The sequence below is a fragment of the Saccoglossus kowalevskii genome, chromosome 6 (genome assembly GCF_978046115.1).
Source record: "Saccoglossus kowalevskii chromosome 6, keSacKowa6.1, whole genome shotgun sequence".
NCBI classification, from domain to species: Eukaryota; Metazoa; Hemichordata; class Enteropneusta; family Harrimaniidae; genus Saccoglossus; species Saccoglossus kowalevskii.
This window is the reverse complement of record NC_140646.1, coordinates 20,248,266-20,273,116: the sequence shown is the minus strand read 5'-3', so window position 1 is coordinate 20,273,116 and position 24,851 is coordinate 20,248,266. Positions and strand designations below refer to the sequence as shown.

The 24,851-nt window shown below is 38.4% G+C and overlaps 3 protein-coding genes across 6 annotated transcripts; 1 reads left to right on the top strand and 2 right to left on the bottom strand.

The window, feature by feature from the left end:
- Nucleotides 1-109: 109 nt before the first annotated feature.
- On the bottom strand, nt 110-13,111 carry LOC102802699 (uncharacterized). Of its 3 annotated transcripts, XM_085500171.1 has the most exons (9): nt 12,858-13,111; nt 12,568-12,633; nt 6,766-6,807; nt 6,453-6,671; nt 6,003-6,146; nt 4,986-5,012; nt 4,192-4,293; nt 3,031-3,662; nt 1,436-1,545 (listed from the first exon to the last, which is right to left on the bottom strand). In XM_085500171.1, exons 2-8 carry the CDS (start codon nt 12,602-12,604, stop codon nt 3,043-3,045), a joined length of 1,191 nt encoding a protein of 396 aa, XP_085356297.1. In that variant the 5' UTR covers nt 12,605-12,633; nt 12,858-13,111; the 3' UTR covers nt 1,436-1,545; nt 3,031-3,042. The 3 variants fall into 3 exon arrangements, 2 of the variants coding, with proteins under 2 accessions (XP_085356298.1, XP_085356297.1); XM_085500172.1 differs by lacking the exon at nt 3,031-3,662 and having other exon boundaries at nt 110-1,545; XR_014929690.1 differs by lacking the exons at nt 1,436-1,545; nt 3,031-3,662; nt 4,192-4,293; ... (3 more) ...; nt 6,766-6,807; nt 12,858-13,111 and adding exons at nt 11,074-11,152; nt 12,023-12,140 and having other exon boundaries at nt 12,568-12,582.
- Nucleotides 13,024-19,763, top strand: LOC146741874 (uncharacterized). Its single transcript, XM_085500170.1, has 8 exons — nt 13,024-13,331; nt 13,973-14,049; nt 14,495-14,533; nt 14,626-14,844; nt 15,115-15,258; nt 15,693-15,719; nt 16,479-16,595; nt 18,043-19,763. The coding sequence occupies exons 2-8, from the start codon at nt 14,013-14,015 to the stop codon at nt 18,669-18,671; spliced, it is 1,212 nt and encodes a 403-aa protein (XP_085356296.1). The 5' UTR covers nt 13,024-13,331; nt 13,973-14,012; the 3' UTR covers nt 18,672-19,763.
- A 160-nt stretch (nt 19,764-19,923) lies between these two features.
- Nucleotides 19,924-23,264, bottom strand: LOC146741873 (uncharacterized). 2 transcript variants are annotated; one of them, XM_085500174.1, is made up of 5 exons: nt 23,126-23,264; nt 22,720-22,784; nt 21,874-21,915; nt 21,240-21,335; nt 19,924-20,672 (listed from the first exon to the last, which is right to left on the bottom strand). In XM_085500174.1, the coding sequence occupies exons 2-5, from the start codon at nt 22,751-22,753 to the stop codon at nt 20,497-20,499; spliced, it is 348 nt and encodes a 115-aa protein (XP_085356300.1). In that variant the 5' UTR covers nt 22,754-22,784; nt 23,126-23,264; the 3' UTR covers nt 19,924-20,496. The 2 variants fall into 2 exon arrangements, with proteins under 2 accessions (XP_085356300.1, XP_085356299.1); XM_085500173.1 differs by having other exon boundaries at nt 22,720-23,264.
- Nucleotides 23,265-24,851: the final 1,587 nt, after the last annotated feature.

The window sequence follows — 24,851 nt, the reverse complement described above, 5'->3', positions numbered from 1 at the left end:
TCAATTTCTTAATTTTATAAAACAATATGATCTGTTTATGTGTATAGATATCAATCATCTTGACATGGCTGTTTTTTTCCAGAAAATCACAAAAGCTATAAACCATACGAAGTGTAAATAATGATTTTATTTACAAAATACGACATTAATTCCCATTGCAACTAAACTCCCTCTAGACGACAATGTGCAGGATTCATACTACAATAAATATCCCATAGACAGCAACATACAAATATAAAAGCATGGTTATGATTTTATGCATAGAACCAATGAGTCAAGTTCACAAACAATGTTACAAAATTAGAAAAAGAGTGATTTGTCTCATGTGGAAATCAAACAGTAAATAACACCATCTCGGTATTGAAACCTGGCCCTGATGACTGCTAACTGTAACTGTATCACTCCGCCATTTCAAAACAGGTGGTTTTCGCAAATCTAAGGCTTGCTTATTCTTGTATCATATTAGCTTTAAAAAAGTTTGAAATAAAAGCATGCGATCCCGTGCAAAAACTTGTTTTCAAATTACACATTCTTCAAAAAATGAAAACATGACGCTTTTACTTTGCAGAGAAAAAAAGAAGAAGTCTGATTGGTTGACAAACGATACAGATCCCAGTGTATTCTACTAGTTCGATCAATTATCAACCAATCACGAGTTCCGTAGCTTTCAACTTTATTCGCCCAAGTTACTCACAATTTAAAGGGGTTCAACATTTTATTGCCGAGAAAGTAACTTTATCTTAGTAAGGTCCTCATGATTTCAGCTCAGTTTGGGGAGAAACAGTGTTTATAAATGCGTTTGCAATCATGAAAGGCTATAGGGCATCTCTATCTCTACAGACAGTTACTAAAAACAAAACATGAAATTAAAAAAAGTGCTAGCCCGTAAATGAGAAAAACATAATGAATCTTTTTGTTCCACGTGAAAACGATATACTCAAACTTCCGTACTTCGCGTTTCAACTACAGCTTCATATGAAGGGGGCGGAAAATATGGCACATCGGTTTGAGTCTGAGCGCCACCAGACGAGTGTCTTTGACCACTCTCTAACTCATCATAAGACGGTGGCGGCGCTTCGGGGTCCGGAGGTGCAGTTGGACGTAGCATATAACCCGGCTCGTTCATGTGCCGTTCTTGGGATAGTACTAGGTTTTCGTCGTTATCGACATCCTCTTGCTCATCCGAATCTTCGCCTTCATCGGTTATTGTCAATTGTAACGATTCATGCGTTTCGTTTTGAGAGGTATTATCGTTATTGTCTGGTAAGCTGGCCGTACGATGAGTACATCTTTTACATGCTTCGACAAGTCTGCAACAATTACAGGCTGTTACGACTTCTTGAAAATCATCAACGTCACATCCGGGCCCTTCGCAGCATGTGAGAACGTATGCCACCATTCGAACAGCAAGACCAAGACATTCTGCCATCATACTCTTCAATTCAACACAGAATGTGTTATTACAATACTTCAAAGCCATAATGATGGCGACAACAATGGCAATTATTAATCCTTCTTCAGTTATGTATTTCACAATTTTAGAACCTGAAAAAATAATGAATGTTTTATTAATTAACATATAATTTACATATGGATACATAATTATTTAGTAATTATAATCAGTCAATGAAGAGCACTGAGGTATTAAGTACAACAGAGGACAGAATAGCGTGAATATTGCGTGTACGCCGCCAGCTTTGTAAGTCTGCGCATTGTGTCCCAGGTTATTCACTCTCCAATGAGATCTGGACTTGCTGCTAAGCTTTTGCCCTTTAAAGGGCGGTGGTCGTCGCGCTGCGCATGTGCGACATTTGTGTTGATAAACAATGATTTTCCCACAATCCAATGCGCTCTTCTAATGGCAATCAAGTGGAAATCACAAGTATGAGGTTTGACCTGGGCGCGACTTGCACTAATTACCGCTATTGACTCGTTCGATACCTTTCAATCACCTAAAAATTAAAGCTATCAAGAACGTCATCAAGAATGGGGTGGTCGCATTTTTGTCGTTGTGGAAACTAACAATCGATATATGACACGTGAAAAATAAAATTCACTATCACCGATTGTTCGGAAAATTATAATATTCAGATTAGCAGCGTCCTATTTTGTATCGGCCAATCAACGTCATGATCACTGATTGTAAATGCGAAAACTTAGGAAGAAATCCAGACATACGCGTAATCAGGGAACCCTAATCTGATACCCAGTATCCTCGGGGCGAACATCCGGGCATTTTCTACCGCCTGGCAACCCTCGCGGTGAAAACAAAGACCAAAAACTCGCAGAAAACGGTACTTTGCGATGTTGCGATTCATATATGTGTAACATATATGAATTTGGTTGTTCAGGATTACTTCAAAGTTGAGTTTGTGTTGTTTTCTCGAGTTTTCACCGGCTCCACCGGCGTTCCACAGCAGCGCGCACAAAGCCCATAGAAATACGTGGTATAGTGGTGCGCGTCTTAGCAACGTAGAACGTCCGTGACGTAGCTCCGCCCCCGAGGATACTATTCTTGATTTATGTTCGATATGCGTTCTCACAGTGGACACAGAAAGACCACACTTTATTCAGTCAACTGTTGTACTTTAAATGAAACGTAGACAAGGCAGAACGAAAATCTAAAGCATACATGTCACTAAAAAAAGTCGGGATAGAATGGGACAGATGGGATGATAAAATATCGTAAAGACGACAGTTGAGCATTACTTGTTTACTTGTTTCTTATGTGTCATTTATAGAGGCACGTGGTTGTCATTGCAAATCTGACATCCCACCATGTCCGTTGTCATATGTTGTACCTACTCTGATTCGGCGCATTACAAATGCGTTCAATCCGATTTATCTGTTTCACTGAGGTCAATGACGAGACTTGTCGGAGAATCTCGCACGGGTTCAAGAAACCGTACTAATATCCGTAGTATACCCGTTTGATAATCAAAGGCTAGACAACTTTATTTTCGTCAACTGTCGTATTACATTTTGTCGGTTTCTCAGACCAGAATCAATGAATACATTAGAATGGTTTACCGGAGCTTAATGTTAAACACTACTTGTGTTGTCAACCATAACGTCTTCATATAAAGGGAGAGTTGCAGGCGGGTCATCTAACTGGATTAGAATACTGGGGACCACCACTGGTTGACCTGAATTACCATGTCCTATAAGTGATTCAGTAACTCCCTCATAAGGTGGCGGCGATGGATCGCGATCCAGAGACTCTACATCGGTTCGAATTCCTCCAGAATTCGATGTTCTTTCCATTGGTGGCACCATCGGCGTATCAGGCAGTGGCACGAGTCTTCCGCGGGGATCGTCTTGGTGTCTCGTAGTTGCTTGGGCGTTTCTGTCAACTGTCGGGGAAACAGGCTCCCTGACTTCGGGAACCCCAATTGCACAACATGTTTCTGAACACTTGCAACCGCAGGCTTCGCCGACGCTCCTAACCTCCTTGTCACACCAACTGTCATAGCAATCGCAGCATCCCATCAAAAACTCACATATTCCTATCAGCAGCGCCACCCAAGCTCCAATTATTGTTTTGCACCGCTTTACCGCGGCATCTGGACAGAATTTGTGACACAGATAGCAAGTGAGGAAGAAGACAGCTAATATTCCACTGATAATTATCATGATGTACGTAGCGCTGAGAGGTGGCGTACCTGTTGATGAACAAGATAAACTGTGGTAAAAGGGTAGTCGTCGCGCCACGCATGCGCGAGATATAAAGGTAGTATCATATAAACAAAGATGGCGACTTTGACTGTTGCACAGATCAACGAGTACAAACTGAGACGATTCCAAGCTTTAATTAAGTATTTTTAGGTGATTGGAAGGTATCGAGGAGTCACCGGCGGTTATCAGTGCAAGTCGCGCCCAGGTCAAACCTCATACCTATGATTTCTATTGGAAGAGCACATTGGATTGTGGGAAAATCAATGTTTATCAACACAAATGTCGCACATGCGCAGCGCGACGACTACCCCGCTTTAACTTTCAAGTTGCTGCCCCCGCCACCACTCCAATTATGAGACACTCTGTGTGGGCCAACGTTACTAACTCGGTTCTGTAACATGATGTGCGCCCTCCGCGGTGTTCTCCGGTTAATGAGGTCTGATGCCGTTCGGCCGGCAATGGCGCTACTACGCGTACGTGTCAGGCTATCTGTAAGACAGATCTGAAATAACGTACCTGTTGTCTCGGTGTCATCGACTAATCCAGGAGTTGTACTATCATTCGCCGTCTCTGGTGGCGTGACTCCCGTATCAGCATTTTGTTCAGTGTAAACTATTACTACAAATAAAAAACAAACAAAACCACAATGAATTATAATACCGGCAGATATTCGAGCATTTTGATTGCCACTGCTGGTTCCTTTTTGATCAAGTGGCTCATTCAGTGAATTGGTGTGACGTTTGTTCATTAACCTTTTCACCGCCAGTTCCCTCTTTCAATCACAAATTCACAAAATAGTCCTATTTATAGTCTGCACTTTTCTTATAGCCAAATTGTTTGAGTAAAAACTGAAAATTGACTAGGATTCATTTCCAGAAATATTGAAGAATACAAGAAAAAGGTGCAGACAAATTTGGGCGCGAAAGTCTGGTCGCATGCGTCAGATGGCCATAGCGTGTTATTGTTTACAAACAAGCGTCTACTAATGAGCCTTTGCGTTTTTAGCGTGTGTTGTTATCGTCGCTTGGGACTCAATTCCCGCGCCTGCGCAGGTGGCGACCCTCCCGTTTTAAACATTGAGAACACTATTATAGCGACATACATATTGAATACAGACGTCGTCTACACTACTGCTATGGCGACGGTATTTTTAGCTGCCAACTTAAGCATTTTACCCGAGTCCTCGCTCTTGGGCAATGATCTCTTGATCGCACCAGGTCAGTGAGGTCCCATCGACCAGATGAACACAAGAAAGCACATATACAAGAACTTAATCCCCACAAAGCGCCGATATTCGTTATACCACCTACCTGGTTCGGTACTGTTCTTTTTGATACCTGAAATGGACAATACAGTATTAGAAAGCGACACTAATGACACAGCAGTAACACAACCTTTGACAGTACAGTATGCTACAACAAATACAGTACAGTTGTCTCACTGTATAATTTTTAAAACAATCGCCGCAGAATTCTATTCTTTAAATATATTTAGATATTTAAATTAAAATGAACCCCAATAGTTTTAAGTGTATTATTAATAACTACATATTAATTCATTTGCCATGCACGATAAGTTCTATTTGATCTTGGCTTTGTCAGTTTTGTCACCAATATTAATATTCTTTAATGCATAACAATTATTTTCACTACAAGAGTTCATATACGACAGGGGGCGAAAACGAACTTCATATTTGAAGCACTTTAAATATTCGATAAACAGACTTGAAACGAATATTGATAAAAAGGGGGAAAGAAAATAAAACCTAGAATCAGCAAATATAAATGCATACATTTATTTCATTTTATTTCTGTCACATTTTAAAACGATGCCAAATATGTTGTGTGGTATTTCTGTTGAAATAATAAAATGTCGTTTCCCCTTTCTTCTCGTATATACATGTTGGAAATAATATCACAGAGGTCGGTGACAATTTCGGATACGGCATTCAACCAATTATATGTCTCTTTGATATAACCAATCACATACAACGACATTTTACCCACAAGTATATATCTCCCTTATCATGCAACCAATCCCATATTTGCCGGATGTATAATACAACCAGTCATGGCGCGTCTTAATTTACCATTGAATGATAATGGTGTTATACCCTTCCCGATCGAATCCAGAATGTTTCTCATTTCTATGATCATGTTTCAATTAATCGGCTCAATTGTTAGTTGATGTCATTTCTGTATTTTATCATCCAAAGAATCTTACAACACATTATGTTCCCTTCGTTTTTCACATAGTTACATTTGTGCAATTGAAACATATATTACTAGTCCAAACATAACCCGCATGAATAGAATAAAGATGCTTACTCGTGTAGTCAATTTCGAATCCTGACTTTTCTGTACTTGAATCGGAATAGAAGTGAATATAAATGCTGCTTCCAGAACTCTGTATTACATCCGGGTATTTCACGCCACATAGTTTTTCAAGAAGCGGGGATGACGAACGCGAACCTAAAGATAGGAAAACGTGAAGAAAAAATCTATAATTCGAATAAAAGAGATTCCGAGGTTCAAATTCACGGTATATACATATTCAAGTGTGTGGTTAAAATGTGCTGAAGTGATCGGTCAAAACATGAAGCATTTATTAATAGTAAAATAAAATCAAGTAATCGTATTAAAAGTAAAAAATCAGATTGGTTTGTCAATTGCCAAGATAGAAAACGCAAATTCACGTGGTTTCAAAACAAGTCCAACGATATTCATAGTCATAATTAAATGTACTGCTAATATGAACTTTGACCTTGAGATACTCACCATCATTAATAACGAGGCTGTCATAGATACACGACATTGTCCGCTCAATCTCTAACGATTGAATTCTAAGTTCAATAAGGTAGTCGCCAGGTGGCGCTGTCAGTACCCATTTACAATCAGCGAAGCTTGGATAATTGGACGGATAATTTGGTGAGGTCAAAGTTATAATTTCGCCGGGGGGTCCAACTCGAAGTTGTTTTATACCAGACTCACACTGACCTGAATGACAATAAGACGTTCGTAAACATGTGATCTGTCAATTTGCGGTTCGTAGCTTCTGGAATAAGTGAATGAACAGAAAAGAATGACTTACCAGAAGTTAAGATGACATTGGTGCAAATAATTATTAAGAATCCTGCAATGTAAAAAACAGTGAAATGTGTCAAAGAAACATATATAATGTACATTTGAAGGCGTGCACCATTACGGTTACTAGAAGAACAGTAGCATCATATATCATACTAAATTCAGAATAATAATGCGCAATAACAATAAGTATAGCGGGAAACTTAACTGTGATGTTGACAACCACTCGTAGGCTTTGTGTAAGTCACGTGATAGGTATATTTTAGGTTTATAAGCACATTTGTTTAAGTATACTAATTTAATAGTATTTTGTCTGCGTGAAACCTGACATCCAACCTCAGTTTGGCGATGTATTTTTTCCCAAAGGTGTTTTTATCATTGTTTTTTTTTCTGGGCGGTCCGTTAGCTAAAATAAAGGGGGGTATCGATTTGTTTTTCTTATTTGTTAAGTTATTTTTTATCATTATTGATTTACTAATAATGTGATTTTTAGTTTTGGCGGTTTTTACAATGTCTGTTAGGGTTTGTGCAAATGAGTAAATAAATGGTTGTTCGGACTTTCCCAAGAGCAACATCCTGCATTCGCACCATATACCTATTGTGTATAGCGAATTGTGTCGTCCAGTGAAGACGTATTGTACTTGTTTGTCATTGGTAAACACAGCGCCCTCTCAGCTGGCATCGGTGTCGCTGGGTGTATATGATAGAGGGAAGTTGTGCAACTAAATTTGCCGAGTTCGCAGTTTTTCGCCGATAAAAAAATAACTCACGGTTTTTCAATATTTCTTCTAATTATTGTGTTTTTTTCGACGTTTTTCGAAAAACCTGCGATTAGACAGCGAAAGTAGAACATTCCGGAGGGGGAGAAACGGAAGAGACAAATACAACAGTTAGCCAGCCATAGCCTCATTCCCATATCTTTAATCAACATTGACGCTACCGTTGACATTTGAATGGGCGATATTACTTCCACGGGGACATGTATTTTCAGCGTTAAAATTCAGGTTTAAAATACTGTGATCTCAAATAAAAAACATTCACACACAAGGAGTATGTTTAGAAATGTACCAAATTCTAATTTTATTGCCAATCTGATGTTTATTTTCTGAAATAAGAGACGTCAAAACGAACAATCGTCAGTAATAGTATTTCACGGCAGACTTCTGGCTGATTTACTCAAAAAATAATCAACATGAGAAAAAGACACTTTGCAGGAAGGTAACATACTATGTAATGCACCGAAATAAGTACTTACTATATTTTTAAATCCTTGCGTTATGCAACGTGTCAAAATTAACCGTCACGAAGTCATTGTCGATGAACGCAAGGGCCACTACTTCACGGAATTAGGTCATGACCTCACATAGAACGGCTATTGAAAATGCTGGAAGGTGTACTAGCATTATTTCTAAGACAAACACATTATTACATGGATTATTTTATGGATCTTAAACGAAATAATTTTGTTTACACTAATTTATTAGTGTTATGGTAATTTTATATTTAAATACTGTTCATCGGGTAATAAATATAAAGAAAAATGCAGGAATAACAAAGAAGTAAACACCCCCCCCCCCCCCGCACAGCAGATACCTACTGTGCGTGTGTGTGTGGATGCCATAAAACAGAACTTTCCATCATACATTCTGCAAAAACAATATAGAAAAATACAGCCAAAAAGTTCAACGTTTCTCAGCTTGAAATATAAAAAAACATGTATACTTTCAATAGCAAGGCTAGTTTAAAATAAAATCAAATATCTGAAATTCATTTTTATGATATGAAATAAGCCGGCATACAATAACACATTCGCGCATAAATGTGATCACGTGATCCGTAATATAACAGGCGTGCTTGATTGATGTTTTATTGCATGTTGGACATTATGAAATTGAATAAATTATAAAAAAGAATTTCATCTTCTTGCATGCCTAAGCATATGTTTGTTACAAACGAATTAATGGTTTCACTAAATTACCGAATTAAGTATTCAAACATAACTTAGCAACGTGTACCATTAAATATACACGTATAAGCAATGGTATACTAAAATGGCAAGCAATTTAAACACAAATTGAGAGCGAGTAGAGAATGGTTAAACTGGTCCAAAAAGATCAAAGTTGCAGCGCTTTGACTTAAAATTGTGTTTTGCATAAAAAATGCTAATGTTAAAATGGTCAAAATCTCAAAGCAAAGCAAAAGTTAATGAGCATGAACCATTCTCATTAGTTTTGCTATGTCACCATCATCATCATCATCAGGGTCGATATCTTGATCATCCTGTTCTTCAATCCATACGTGTTGCTCTACTAATTCTGTCAAATCGGGGTCATCTTCTAAGGTATCAATTTCTTCAATTCTGTTTTTTCCATTTCCAATAATTCCTCCATTAAAAGTGTTTCCGCAAGTTCTTGGTCTGAATTTCGCATATTAGCCGTGATCACTGGTGGAGAATCAGTTTCCATTGCTTTTGGACAAATTCCATGTTTCTTGGAACCATTACAAGCTCCTGTATTATGTGGATTGTTACACCCAAGACACAAACAAGCTGGTCCACAAAATCCATGGATTTTGTAGCACTTACAACATCGATTGGTACAGGTTGGTGCTTTCTTACACCGGCACCCCTTTGTAAGTAGAGCAACAGTATTGAAAATTTTTTTAATGTTTTCATCACTGTCCCACACAATACAAAGATTACCATCAGTGCCAACCTTGTATCCATGCAAGTGCAAATCTGGAAAACAACAGTTTGGTCAGCTTGTGCCCATAGCTGAGAAACCCAGCAAGATCTTTTCCAGTGTAGCTCAAGCGCATCAAACGATGGACTGAGCTCATCTTCGTACTGGATTCGCGGCCACATACGTTCCCTTATTTCGTTAAGCCATTTCTGATGATTTGCAAGTGCATTACAGCTGCTATCCTCTAATTTCCGATACAGTTGTGCTGGTGTGTTTTCCTCAAAAGCTGTTAAATGCTTCTTAAAATAAACACTACCAACAAGTCTAACAAATGCAAGTAGGCCATCTTTTAATTTATCCTGGCACGTATCAGACAATGTACCTGGATGTGTGGACACACCTGTAATGAATTCACAATACTGGTAAAATGTATTGTAAAATGATCCTTTCCCTAACCCAGCAAAGAATGATACAAAATCACATCCTGTGCATATGAATAATGTTTGCATGATTTTACCAATCATGTCAAGTCGTGTGTGCTGCAAGTCAGGATCAAGATTTAGGGCTTGAACATATATCTCTTTTTGTGAGTGTTTATACAATAGGGGCAGTAACACGTGATACGTGTCTGTATCAGGTGAAAATATCACTCCTTGATTATACTGTGAACTCAATGCATGTAAAATACACAGACTACCTGCTTCCTCGTGATTATTTGAGCAATCCATTCATTTGTAATACCTGTAGCATCAACACACATAGAACTGTCCCTTTTATTTCCATCAAACCCACCAGCTGTTATAAAACGTTGGTCGCCTTGTAATAATGGGGCCACCAATTTCAGACACTCCTCAGATAGGAAATTCACTAATTTTCGTTTATTGGGACGGCAACCAATAAACTTTCTCCAATTAGTGGGCACTGGGGTTTCTCTCTGAATTAAATCAATTTCCACGTCTGTATTAACATTCTTGTCCCGTCTTTGTCTTTCAATGTCCTTAGGACTGACACCCAAACGCTGAGGATCGTCAAATATTAAATGGACTTCAAAACAAAACCTATTGTAATGGGGAACAATCCATCTCCGAACAAAAAATAATGGGCAAAGGTTCGATGTGAAGCAAGAGGGGCCTTATTGATTAGAAACATTCCATCATATATCATAAACTTTGCTCTCCATTCAGGGGGTAAACTCTCTTTCATAATATCACTGTATCTGGTCTTAAGAATTTTTGTTGTATTGCTCTTTTGACTTTTATATGGCAACCCATCAGATAATGAAATTGCCCTGGGAAAAGTAACAAACTGTTCAAGTGTCTTTACTGGTTCGCCTGTTTTTTTTGAATGTGCTATCTGTTTTTTTAAGCAGGCAGTGACCATTCTATGGTCATTATCTCCTTTTTTTGACTTGACTATTTGTTTTACTTTACCGGAAAAGGTTTTCAAATGGCGTTTACGAACTGGAGCTCCAGTACTTGGCTGAAACATGATACGAACTCTGACATGTGCAAGAAAATCCTGTTTGCCTATTTCCCGACAAGACAATAAATCTTGCTGGACTAATTTCTCTGCAACTTCTCCAGTGAATACATTGAGTACACCCCTATATAAAAATAAACTCCAGACAAAAAAGATGAGTGTAATATAAACTTCTGTAATCCTCAATAATTTATAATATAACAAAACAACATCAGTAGTGGCACACTTGGTATTCTGCAAGATAAAATAAAAAAAAATATGAATAAATAATTTGTTCACACATTCCACAATTTGAAACGAAAAAAACAGAAATTGGGAAGGATCATTGTAGCCCATAGCAACCAGTTTACGGTATTTATCAATAATCTCCTTCAAATCCAATACTGTAGAATTTGTGTGGTAATTACCACCCTTTTAACTATTCTATGTAATGTGTATGTACATTTTAATATAATATTGGGAGTATAACAATTTTATGTGAGGTGATGAGATGTTAAATATCAAACTTTGTATTTTTTATCAACTGGAATTTTAATATTTGTACTTATTTGTAAAAATATGGAAATTCATTTTGTAGTTACTAAGGTATAAATATTGAAGCCCCTCCCCATATATGTATACCTGAACTAGAACGGCTTGCTACTTTGGGGCATGTCAATTTTTATTACATAAAATCACTAGTTGCTATAGAAAGTGTACTTATGAATATATACAACACCTAAAAAACAAACTTAACACGTAAGTTAACCGCACCGTCCCAGGCCCCACATTGACCTGACTAAAGTTGACCTCAATTGACCTAATTTATATAATGGCGCCAACGCGGTATAGTGGGAGAAATTGCTCGTTTTCAGAAAATCGCCAAATATTCTACAGAAATTTTGAAAACTTGAAACTTCAGGGAATAATTGCCTATACCCTTTGCTTAGTCCCCATATATTTGTTATAAATCAAAATTCTTGCGTTATGGTAGGTGTCACTTTTAAAGTTGGGGCGAAATCGTGAGCGTATTTCACCACAGCGGTTTCTATTTTCTAATTTACGAAAATATTTCATTGAAACCACTCTAAAAAATTACATATTCGGCAAGGATGAGATACTAACCTGTCGTGTAGCAAAATCAGGAAGCTGCGTTGGCCGGTTTTGCTTAAATCGCGGTTTCAATATGACCACAAGTCACAGCGGAAATTTGCCGGGAACAGAGTGGTACAAATGTACTGGTCTGGAATTTCGAATTAGAATACTGTATAAATTATGTTAATGAGGCTTTGGCTGACTAACTGACAATGCGTACAAATAGAACGCGTATTTTGACCTCTATGTGGCTGGACACGATACGTTTGCGGCCATTACAAAAATGCTAAAAAACCGTGAGTTTTTGCCTTAGTTATTTTTTATCGGCGAAAAACTACGAACTCGGCAAATTTGGTTGCACAACTTCCCTCTATCATATACACCCAGCGACACAGATGCCAGCTGACTGTGGTGCAGACGGTCGATGACGTAAAATGTTGTGAAAGCTACCACTTTTCTGAAATCGATTTGTGTCAGATGCCGTGCACTACACCATTTATCAAATATAGAGGAACAAACATGGCTACCGATGTTACTGTTATAATAATCGAATAAATCAAATGAGTCATGTCTACCTATATCAAAGAAATGACATAAAGGCGTCGTTGCCATGGCAATAATAATCTGCAGCCAAACTATATCTGTGAATGAAACAGAAAACAAAATATTAGAAACTACATATAATAGATGTCGTTCTGCCGTTGAAGGGTCGTGTCGGTTCAAGGTCTCGGTAAGGTCATGGAGCTAAAACGAAACTCCATGTTCATGTTTATTGCATTGGATACACATTCACGGTGGTCATATATTTGACGACTCTATACTTAATAATCTTTGGATGAATAAAATATGATATATTCACACTTACTTCACTCGCTCATTTTTAACAGCGACGCAAAATGTCGACGACAGTGACTGGCCCCAATTCAATTCAACGAACTAACTACTTTCACTTCGACAATCAATGGAGGTCAGAGTGAACTCAAATTCATACAGAAGACAGTGAATAACCTTGACACCACTAACTGGTGACATTTATGTTGTACGAGGCTGCACCAAAGCTGTATCGACAGTACAACTCCAAGTTCCAGTGTCGTGTTGTTGTGCGCGAGGGAACCACCTCAGTTATTTTTGTTCACCTTTTAACCTTGTCCCATTCCTATTGTGTTCATTTCAAGTAGTTGATTCCCTAGTCTACCTTTGTATAAACCAAACAACATGCCGGCATAACGTGACACTCCATGAGTAACCGGTAGCACAGTTTTTTGCTGCGATAGACCGCTAAACATGACAGGAATGAAGCACACAGTAATTTTGTATAACCTCGCTTTTCAGATACAAGGTAAAATGTGCTGATATTTCTCTTATTGTTATATATATGTCCATCGTACTCGGAGTTTCATCTTGGAGTCCTTGCGCAATGTTTCATGCCATTATACTAGTAATCAAGTGATATAGTGGTGAACAGGGGTGTCTCTGTTGTCTCTACATTTCACCCATGACCCCGCCTCCCGATCATTGAAATGAAACCAAACAGAAAATGGCACGCACACCGCGTTTGTTGATTTGAGAATAGACCCTTTTCCCAAGGTCTATGATTTGAGGTAAGTCACAGGAATGGACATCTTACGTCACTCTTAAAGGGCTACGACCGTCGTGCCGTGTCCCGTTCGATATGGTTTCCATAGCGACGTATATAACGCGTGTAAAATATTTTGTACACACATTTTTACACGCTCTCAACGTCGGCCACCGCCCTCGTAATATGAGCGAGTAAAATATAAGCGTGCACATATCGATAACCTGTGTATTTACCGTCGAAGATCACCATACCTTATTATTTTAAGCGTAATACAAATTACGACTTTTATGTCCAATGCAGTGACGTCATGTAACCGTAGCCGAGACACCGACGCGACCTTCAACATAACACTCCAGTCTTGTGTAGATACTAATATATGGTGTTCTCTGTTTTGTTTACAGATTCATAACTCAGTTGTCGATTGTTTAGATCTTTACTGCCATGGCAACAACGATTATATGCCAATTCTTTATTATAGGTAGGTATTTATTGTATACGGACTGTCAGTAAGACAGTCAACTTGAAATTCGGTCGTGGTAGCTATTTTTCCCCGGAAGAATTGTAGTACGGGTTTACGTATCTGAGTATTTAGAAAATGGCTATTGGATTTATTGTAGCTGACAAAATCATGTATTTAACGAGAAACAGTACAGTATTAAAAATTACAATACAGCAAAAACAAATCTTCATTTGCAACAGTTACTATAATAATCTATTTGCTGTGTCTCTTGTTCACGAACACCTGCAATACTGCTTCGTCATCAATTATTGTGTACGTGTATGTCATAGCGCCCTCTATCTTCAGAATTGCACGGTGACGATATATGCCGTATTCGTTGTGTAATGCTATATGATGTCACTTGACCACGAATTCATCACATACTTCTTAAATTAATAGTAAAAAATATTTCTTTATATTACAGGAATCCTAATAATTATTTACACCAATGTCTTAACTTCTGGTAAGTTATTCTTCTCTGTTATTTATTTTCGAAGCTGTGAAACTGACAGATCACTAGCTTACGAGCGTTACTCTGTTTGTATTGTCATTCAGGTCAGTGTGTGACTGGTATACAACACCTTCGAGTTGGATCCCCCGGTGAAATTCTAACTTTGACCTCACCAAAATATCCGTCCAATTATCCGAGCTTCGCTGATTGTAAATGGGTGCTGACAGCGCCACCTGGCGACTACCTTATTGAACTTAGAATTCAATCGTTAGAGATTGAGAGGACAATGTCGTGTATCTATGACAGCCTCGTTATTAATGATGGTGAGTATCTCAAGGTCAAAGTTCATATTAGCAGTACGTTTAATTATGACTACAGAATCTATCGTTGGACTTGTTTTGAAACCACGTGAATTTGCGTTTTCCATCTTGGCGAACGACAAACCAATCCAACGGAATTTTTACTTTTAATGCGATTACTTGATTTTATTTTACTATCATGATTTGAATATGTATCTATCGTGAATTTGAACCTCGAATTCTCTTTTATTCGAATTACATTATAGATTTTTTCACACTTTTTCCAATCTTTAGGTTCGCGTTCGTCATCCCCGCTTCTTGAAAAACTATGTGGCGTGAAATACCCGGATGTAATACAGAGTACTGGAAGCAACATTTATATTCACTTCTATTCCGATTCAAGTACAGAAAAGTCAGGGTTCGAAATTGACTACACGAGTAAGCATATTTATTCTATTCATGCGGGTTATGTCCAATTACAAACGTTAAAGGGCGGCAGTCGTCGTGCAGCGTCCTGTTCGATATGGGACTCATAGCGACGTATACAACGCGTGTAAAATACATTGTTTATTTACACGAATTTCTAGCACGCGCTGCGTGACGACCACCGCGCTTTAATAGCTTGTATATGGGAAGATGGTGGAAACAATTCTTCACCCCTTGACAGTAATAATATTGCATATCATGTTTTAAGAAACCATGTGAAACGTGTTTACATTTCGAGTTATGAATATATTAATCAGACTTTGAGCATCGTCACCATTATTTTCACTTTAATATTGAAAAATATAAACATGATGTGATATATAGGAACGAGCTCACGTGTTCCATCAAGAGCAAATCACTGCTTTAGACTTTATTGTCCGTTTCAGGTATCAGTAAGAACAGTTCGGATTCAGGTAGGTGGTATATAAACAAGGTGACATCAGTTTGTAGAGAACGTTATTTGGGTGTGCTTTCATGTGTTCATGGTTTACGGGATGAACGTCCCCTGTCGCTAAAAGTCTTCAAAGTTTCCAGGATAGTCATAATTCATAAAACTGAATTGTCTCATGTTGAAGTGGTAGTTATCACTATGTAGTACCACAGTGCATCTATCTATATCAGAGGGGATGTGGTTTCATGAAAAAAAAAACACGTCACAATATCATTTGCTGATACGAACTCCTAACAATTACCGATAAAGGAACCCGGGACCAGTGTAAAAGTAGGTAACATCACGGAAAAACGGGGAGTTGTTTCGGGCACAGTCAGCTGGCGCACACCTGATATAATAAAATAAATGCGATATTTACTATATTCAAGATGGCGACTTGTGGTTTCGGGCTATTCCCTCACAACATCCACCTGTCTCCTGATGTTTATCTATACTTTATGCGACTATTACTCGCCCTACATAAATTATATCATCTTCACCAGCCACGGACCGATTATTCGGCCGAAGCCTCAATTCTTGGGCCTGTTATGAATGGCCGACTTTAGCGAAACTGTGCGATTCGGACGATGAAATTATTCCCGTTTTGGACTGGTACGGCGAGAACCAATGAGACTGGCCCAGGCCGGGGTCCCAACTGAAAGCTTAACTTAATTGTTGTGTTTCTATTGTACGTCATTGGTCTTTGTCCAAATTATATTAAACTATTTTTTTTACTTAATAGTGGACATTGTACATAACGAAACAGTCGATATCGGCGTTAAGCCAACTCATCCGTATCGTCATACAAATTCTTACGACGTAGTCACTGCTAAAGAAAGCGATAATGCAGACGACGAGGGTACGTTGATTTTCAACTATATAAAAGTATTTTTATTCAGAACTTATAAGGGTGTTCAATCAGATACGACAACCATTGCTGCAGTCGATTGATAGACATGGTGACATTCCACTGGGAAAAGTATACCTTATTAAGATGCCTTGAATCAAGCAACAAATTCTATACTTCATAACAGGTTGAATGCATAATATGAAATGGTGCTGCTGTTGTACATTTCCTCCCATTGCTAGCATGCACGTAGTGCATACAGTTCAGAGGCGGCGGCACCAAATTTTCCATGAGGGTCGATATCTGCTCACCAACCTTGCGCCGAATGCGTGGCCTTACTAGGGGGTCCGGGGGCATTGTCCCTTTTGACAATTTTGAAATCTAGACCTTCTGAAACGCAATTTCTTGCATTTTGAGGGACAAATTTTGCTGACACAAAGGATTTCAGGTTGATTTTGGAGGGGCCACCGCCACTGCAGTTGATAATAGTCACTTGTGTACTGATATATTACCTAATCTAGTGCGCATACTCATTTTCAGCTAATCGGGCGTGCCATAACAGCGAGTATTTCCTTGATTTACCCAGAAATTTACCCAGGATATACTCGCTGTTACGGCATGCCTGATTGGCTTAAAATGAGTATGCGCACTGGATTTACCCATAACTCTGTGCGAATCCCCCTTATTCTGGCTGCTGGCCATTTTCGTTCATGAAATCGTCGGATATCATCAGAAAACGCGGGATTTGTGCAGTTTTGAATAAAACCAAGGTAGCGATTATGAACAATAGTTATTAACGTAACACCTGATCCCCTCTAAAATTTTTGTTTTGCATTTTAAGGTAAGAAATCGAAATTTGAACCGACAGGATGTCGATTTACTAGGTGCCATGTTTCACAACTTGTTTATTTATATACGTATAGCGGATGATTTTTTTTTTAAATTAGTATTTATTGATTTTCAGCCCCCAAGTGACTGTGAGTTTACCTACAGTGGTTAGGCGCTGTGCCGTGTGCGAGAGTTCGAATCTTGTGCCGTATGCGTGCGTGCGTGCATACGTGAATGTCCGTTTACCTGTATTTATATTACAGTAGGGCGCTCTAATATCTTAATATAAGTACATTGTATGTGTTTGCATAAATACATCATCTATTTCTATCGAAAGTCGGTCCAATATATTCTATACATCATGGTGCAACAGTATTTGAGATTTGAGTTACCCAGTGAACATCAATTTTTTGTAACCGATCCGCACCAGTCTGATCATTTTGCTGCTAATAGTGTTTCTGTACCATGAATAATTATACGAAGTTATAGCGTATTGGTGTGTTTTAGTGATGTACATGTATGTTATTCAATACAATGGAATTTCTTCCGTTTTACATTTATTTTGCAGGCACTATTTTGTAGTGTGTATGGCCAATATACTGAAAGTAACTCCACTTCTTGTTCCCAACAGATGCGTCGTCTTTATCACCTCTATACACCATGCTCGTTGCCAGTGGAGCGTTTGTTGGTCTGATCTTGTGCTCGTATTATTGCTTCAAACACTGTCGCGGTCTTACTATGAGATGCAAAAAAATAATTGAAGCGTGGATTTTGCTGCTGATCGGAATATGTTCGTTTTTGATAAGTTGCTGTGACTGCCGCGACAATTGGTGTGACAAAGAAGTTAGGGACGTTGGCGACGCCTGTGGGTGCAAATGTTCAGATACGTGTTTAGCAATTGGGGCTCCCGATAATGACAACGATGCTGAAATCACGGAGCCCGTTACTCTGACAGTTGACAGAGACGTCGGTGTTAATGTGAGACATGAAGACGATCCCCGCGGAGAACTCAGTCCACTCACACCGACAGCACCGCCAATGGAAAGAGCATTGAATTCTGAGAGAAATCGACATCATTCCAATATAGAACCCCCTGATTACGAGCCACCGCCGCCACCTTATGAGGGAGTTATCGAATCACGCATTGAACAGATTAATTCAGGTCAACCAGTGGTGGTCCCCAGTATTCGACTACACGATTTGCTTGCACCTCCGCCCTCATATGAAGACGTTATGGATAACAACACAGGCAGTATTTAAAGGGCGGTGGTCTTCGTGACGCGTCCTGTTCGATATGGGACTCATAGCGACGTATACGAACGCGTGTAAAATACATTGTTTATTTACATGAAATTCGAACACGCGCTGCGCGGCGACCAACGCGCTTTAAATAGAGCTACGGTAAACCATTCTACACTTTCAGTTTTGCTGGGGAACAAAAGCACACTTCCTCGTGTGAACGAAACGATTTAACGTTTGTATGCGTCTTTGCTTTTTTGATATACATCCACTCAGCTTGTAATATTCATCTTTTGGAAAACTGATGATGGCGCCATTGGATAGTACCAGACCATTCCATTACATACTTCAGTGACTCTTTCTCTCTGTTTTAATCTTATGGGTTAGCATGTAGCATGCATATTATTAATATCAAGCATTTGTATACAAATTTAATTTTTCTATACGAATATTTCAGTTTTAGAGTATATTTTAGCATATAGATCAACCCATCAACATTATATATGTTAATTTATTTGCATGCTAAAATCTACCCAGAGCTTCGTGGCCAATCAGAATGCTCCATTACATTGTTTTTACACCAATTTATACCAATTTATAGGGAATTTTGTATACACGCTACCCGATACTATCGAACAAGATCTCTTGTCCTTGGAGTCAACAACTCGCACAGTAAATAAGTACTAGTAGTTTATAAAGGGTAGCAGTTTCAATAAATATTGATAAGGTATATTGGAGGCAATTAATTACCTTTTCGCAATACATGTGGTATCAATATATATTCCTAATACCAAACCAAGAGAGGCACGTGATAGAGTTGTTGACCTGAAGTTAGGGGGTCAACTATGCAGAACAGTGTATTATAAATACAAGTACTGGTATATGGAGTTTTATAATGCTTTATGCTATCATGGCATTGCTCTGATTTTATCTCCCCTCGGTATGTAAGCCATATTCAATTGGTAGCATAACATCATACCAAATTCACATTTTGCCATAGTGTATAATTTGTTGGGGGGTAGGTTGAACAGTATATGGAAATAGTATGACATAATATGCAATGACACGTGATAATAGACATGTTTCATTAAAAACTCGTACAATTTGTAATAAGTTTTCACAATACTTCTCATTTAACACGTAAAATTGTATACCTGAATATCAAATGATTAAGAAATTACGTCATTGTTTTACTTGAATACTGCACTATCCCAACATTGTCTAATTGTTAAATGTTTGTTCATAGGATCTAAAAATACCCATAAATCCAAGCTTAGATTATTCATTTATTTATGTATTTAAATACTCCGTAAAAGGTGGATGAGGTGATAACAAAATAAGTACACACTGTCTAAAAATTACTCCGTCAAAGAAGGGACCACAATGCATTGTTTCAAATCATAGATGAAACGCCTAAACTGCCGTACTCCGCGTTTCAACCACGGTTTCATATGAAGGAGGCGGACAAGATGGCACATCGGTTTGAGTTTGGATCTCGTAAGATGAACCATCCATCGGGTCAACACTCCGCTGTGTGTCGCCATATGATGGTGGCGGCGCTTCGGGGTCTATGAATGGCGTTGGAGCAGGCGTTTGAGATAGCATCCGGTTCGACTCATTTACGTTCTGTTCTCCGGGCGCTTCTTCGACGTGATGGGAAGCATGTTGCTCAGTATCTCGGCCTTGCTCACTAATAGTCAATTGAAAAGGCTCCTGCGCTCCGTTTTGAGAAACATTATGGTTATTATTAACCGGTGAGTCTGTCGTGCGACGAGTACATGTTTTACAAGCTTTGTAAAGTCTGACACAATTGCAGGCAGTTTTTAGTTCCTGAAAGTCGACATAGTCACATCCGGGGCCTCTGCAGCACGTGATGGCATGTCCCATCATGTTGAACAAGACATTCACGCATCATCGCCCTCAACTCAACACAGAATGCGTTCTTGCACAGTATTAAAGGTGCGACGATGGCGACAGCAATAACAACCAAAATCCCCTCTTCAGTGATGAATTTCACAATCGCTGAGAAAAGAAAAGAATAATATTTAAATAATTTCATTAATGAATCGATGGTTCAAAGAAGCACAACACACCGCTCTTATATTTAAGTTAGAAGCCTACTAATGAATTGTTTGGGAAAGTTGGTCATAAATCTCATGAAAATGTTCATTGGTTTATTGTGTAAAATCATGGATTATATTATATTTTAGAAATTTGTCCTAATATTTTTAAAAAATGGCTATTATAATTTTAGAACAATTCTACAGAACACACGAAAATGCATTTTTTAGACAAAATGGCCACTATCCACTAAAATATGACCATATTTTCTTGAAGATTAAGATGTTGACCCCCAACTATTTTAAGTCAATATGCTTATACTGCCCGGGAGTACAATTTAGTTCTGTTTGTTTTTTTATTCATGAGCTTGCGTCTACATTAAGTCGCGCTCTCTATCGGCGCTTCACTTATTTGGCGTTAGTGAATAAATACATACTTATGAAAACAAGTCGCCAGAGCGTTGAAGATAGCACAAAGCTCCACAAATCCAGCTAAATTAAATTGTTCAAGTAATAAAAACCAACGCACCGTTTTTTATCACATGGTCTTCATTGAGGGTGATGTTACGATACGTTGGTGAGGGGGTTACCCCTGTATCGAGAGTTTCGCCATGGGCAGTGTACACTGTTACGGGAAAACAATAACAAGACCAATGAGTCGGCATTATGCATAACAATTCTAGCCAACTAATATAATATTCGTTCAAAGGATCACATCGCGTCGTGTCGTGTTTGGCATGGGACCCACGCGACGTATTATGTAACGCATTGTACATTCTACCCTAGACCATTCGTCCCAATGTTATCGCTATCGTGGTGTTGGCGATAACGACAACACTTGGTCGAACGATCTCGGGTAAATACATTATGTTTGTTTACGCGAACTTCGAATTCGCGTTTAGCGACGACTGTGGTGGCGCTTGAGTCGCCCAACACGCAGTAACGCTGTTGCCAAATCTACCAATGGCGGAACTGGGCGTAGCAATTTTGTTTGATTTTGAATCTTGATATTAATCGAGAATTATTCATCGTAAAATAAAAAAAAAACGTTGCTGTAGCAGCAATGACAGTACGCGTGCTCCTAACAGCATACACATTAGTGAGCAGCCAGTTTGTGATCCGTGATGTCGGGAATAAATGGATAGATTGAAAGAATCACTCACCAGAAGTTAAGACGACATTGATGTGAATAATTATGAATATTCCTGCAATGTAAAGAACAGGTAGCAAGAATATGTTGATGCGAAATTGTCCATATATCCACGTAACATAATTATATTACCTAACCATATTTAAAGTTACTTTCTTTACTGTAGGTTGGGTCATTGTGCACGTTAAGTCAGCAGTGTACAGGCATGTTTTGAGGTATTTCAAATCCGTGTCACGTGGTACTGAATACGTCATAATATTTCTTGTTCGCAATTGGTTGTTATAATACAATAATCCTCCAAGTACCTATTTGATATAACACTAAGTGTTTGCAGGTAAACGTTTGACTTGTATTACTGTGAACACCATGTAGTGTGCAATCGCTTTGTACAAATTTGGGTAAAAAGGAGCCGTTGACGGTGAACGTCATGTATGAACAACGAACGAGTCTGAATCGCTAATGACGTAATCGGACAACGTATTCACGCGCACATGAAGCCCACAAATCGTCTATTTAGTTTGTGCATGCATCGATGTGGGCATGTGTACAGTATTGTACAGTATTATTATGCAATAAATACTTTCCTGAATACGAAATCATCATGACAGGTCCTAGGTTCAAGTATTTCTTGTCGTGCCAACTCACAGCGCCCTCTTTAAATTCCGTGGTCACGCCACGGTTTCCGATATGTGACATGTGTAGTTATAAACTCTTTGACTTTCTCGATGTCAAAAGAATCGTTTTGTGTCAGCTACACGATCTGGCGTTCAATTTGTATACCGTAGACGGACATTTTAATGTGTTTCGTGAAAACATGGCCACAGATTTGACTGTCATAGAAAACGCAATGGTTGCCTACCTATATTGAAGTTACATACAAGCGCCGTTGCCATGGCAGTTATAATTAACTGCCGCTCTAGGAATCTGTGAATAACACAGAAAACACCATTATACTGTAGTTGAAAGGTACGGTGACCAAAATCGTGTCTTCAGCCAGCGACATAAAATGTCTATCTGCGCGACCTCAGGCATCAAGTCGAACAATGAAATGGATACGAGTGTCCTTGGGTGTTTGGTTTCACTTCAACAACGATCGGGGTTCAGAGTGAAAGTCAACACAGCAGAAACATCACTTTTGTTTCACTGACCCGCCATAAAACGCGGGATTGCGACAAGAACGCAACTAGACGAGGCTCCGAGTACAACCGACACAGCGAACATATACTAGTACATAATATTTATCCGAAACATCAGTCACATTTTACCTTACAGTTGAAATGAAAGCGCTATAACACACGATCTTAACGTATGGCACGATTTAGTGAACTTCCTGGCGAGTTTTAGTGGTTTAACACTAAAGCTTTATCGACTGTTACACACAGTTCCACGTTATACAGAGAGCGTAGTTTTGTGTACACAATGAAAACCACCTCAGTTCATGGCTATTCACCTTTCAACCTCGTCCAATGAATACTGTGTTCGTTTCATTTGAGTTCGGTACACATGTATGTATATGTAAATATCAAGTAAGTCAGCTTTTAGAAATTTCAAATTATCACTGAAATACTTTATTTTAAATTACATTAGCTGTAATTCATTTGACATATTGTATTATATTAAAGCGGGAGGGTCGTCACCTGCGCACGTGTGGGAATTGAGTCCCAGCCGACGATAACAACACACGCTAACAACGCAAAGGCTCATGGGTAGACGCTTGTTTGTGACGACTCCCCGCTTTAACCTCAGACTAGTAATTCTCTAAGACAAGCCTACGTCACAAACTGGTCAAAATCCCCCAAACATTGCCAGCAACCAATCACAGACTAGCTTAAACAATAGCTTTCCTTGACGATAATACTTAGCAAAGTTATTTCCCCCACGCTAACTTGAAAAATCTTTTGTTTTTGTCTCGTTTCCGTTTCCGGTCTGTCTGTCTTTTTTTTTTTTTTTTTTTATTTTATTGATATGCTTAACAAAACAAAGATACAATACACAAATACAATACAGGTTACTACACAAACTTATGCTTCAAAATAATTAATGAATTCTCCCCATTTTTTATTGTGACTTCCCTGTCTGTTTTCTATAATTGCGACTTTCTTCTCTGTATGATAAATTAATTTGATATATGATCTAAAACCACCAATGTCTGGTTTTGTCCCAACAATTTTACATTTAAATATATAATAGCGTGTCAATAATAACATAGTATTATGTAATGGTCTAGCATTGTATACATTCCCCAAAATACATGTTACTGCCCTTAACGTCAAAGTATCGCCTGTAATGAAAGAAAACCATTCATTGACTGATGTCCAAAATACAAATACATATCTACAGTCCCAAAATAAATGAAAGTAGTCTTCCTCAACTTCTCCACAAAAAGAACACAGGGGGGGAATCAATTAAGCCCCACAAGCACAACAACCTGTTTGAAGGCAATATTTTCATATTAATTTTATATTGAAAATAGCGTAATTTGGCATCGGTGGTAATAGAAAAGGGAGCAAGATAAATATTTTTCCAAGGTAAAGGGGTGTTCAAAATGTCCAGCCAATATTGCTGTATAACTGAGGTGGGTTAAATCAGGAAATTCCTCATGGCAATACCAAAGGTAAATATTTTTATTAACCTTAGTTCCTGACAGCCAGATATTGTTATGCATGTTTGGCATACAGACAATTAGTTTTGACATGTTAGATTCAACAATACTGCGCTTCCAAATAGATGGAATTGCTGATAATAACTGTCGATATTCAAATTGAGTACATATATGCCCGTAGTTTGATACCAAATCTTGAAACGTGTAAAATGTACAGTCTGCATTCAAAAGATCATTAGTAAATATTATACCGTGTTGTAAAAAACGTTTCCAAGCAACAGTCGTGTTGTGTTGTCAATCCGAATATTAGAATTATTCCATATTAGTTCTTGAAGTATATTTTCTATGTTACTTGCACTCGTATAATTATACTGTAACCATGCTGAAAT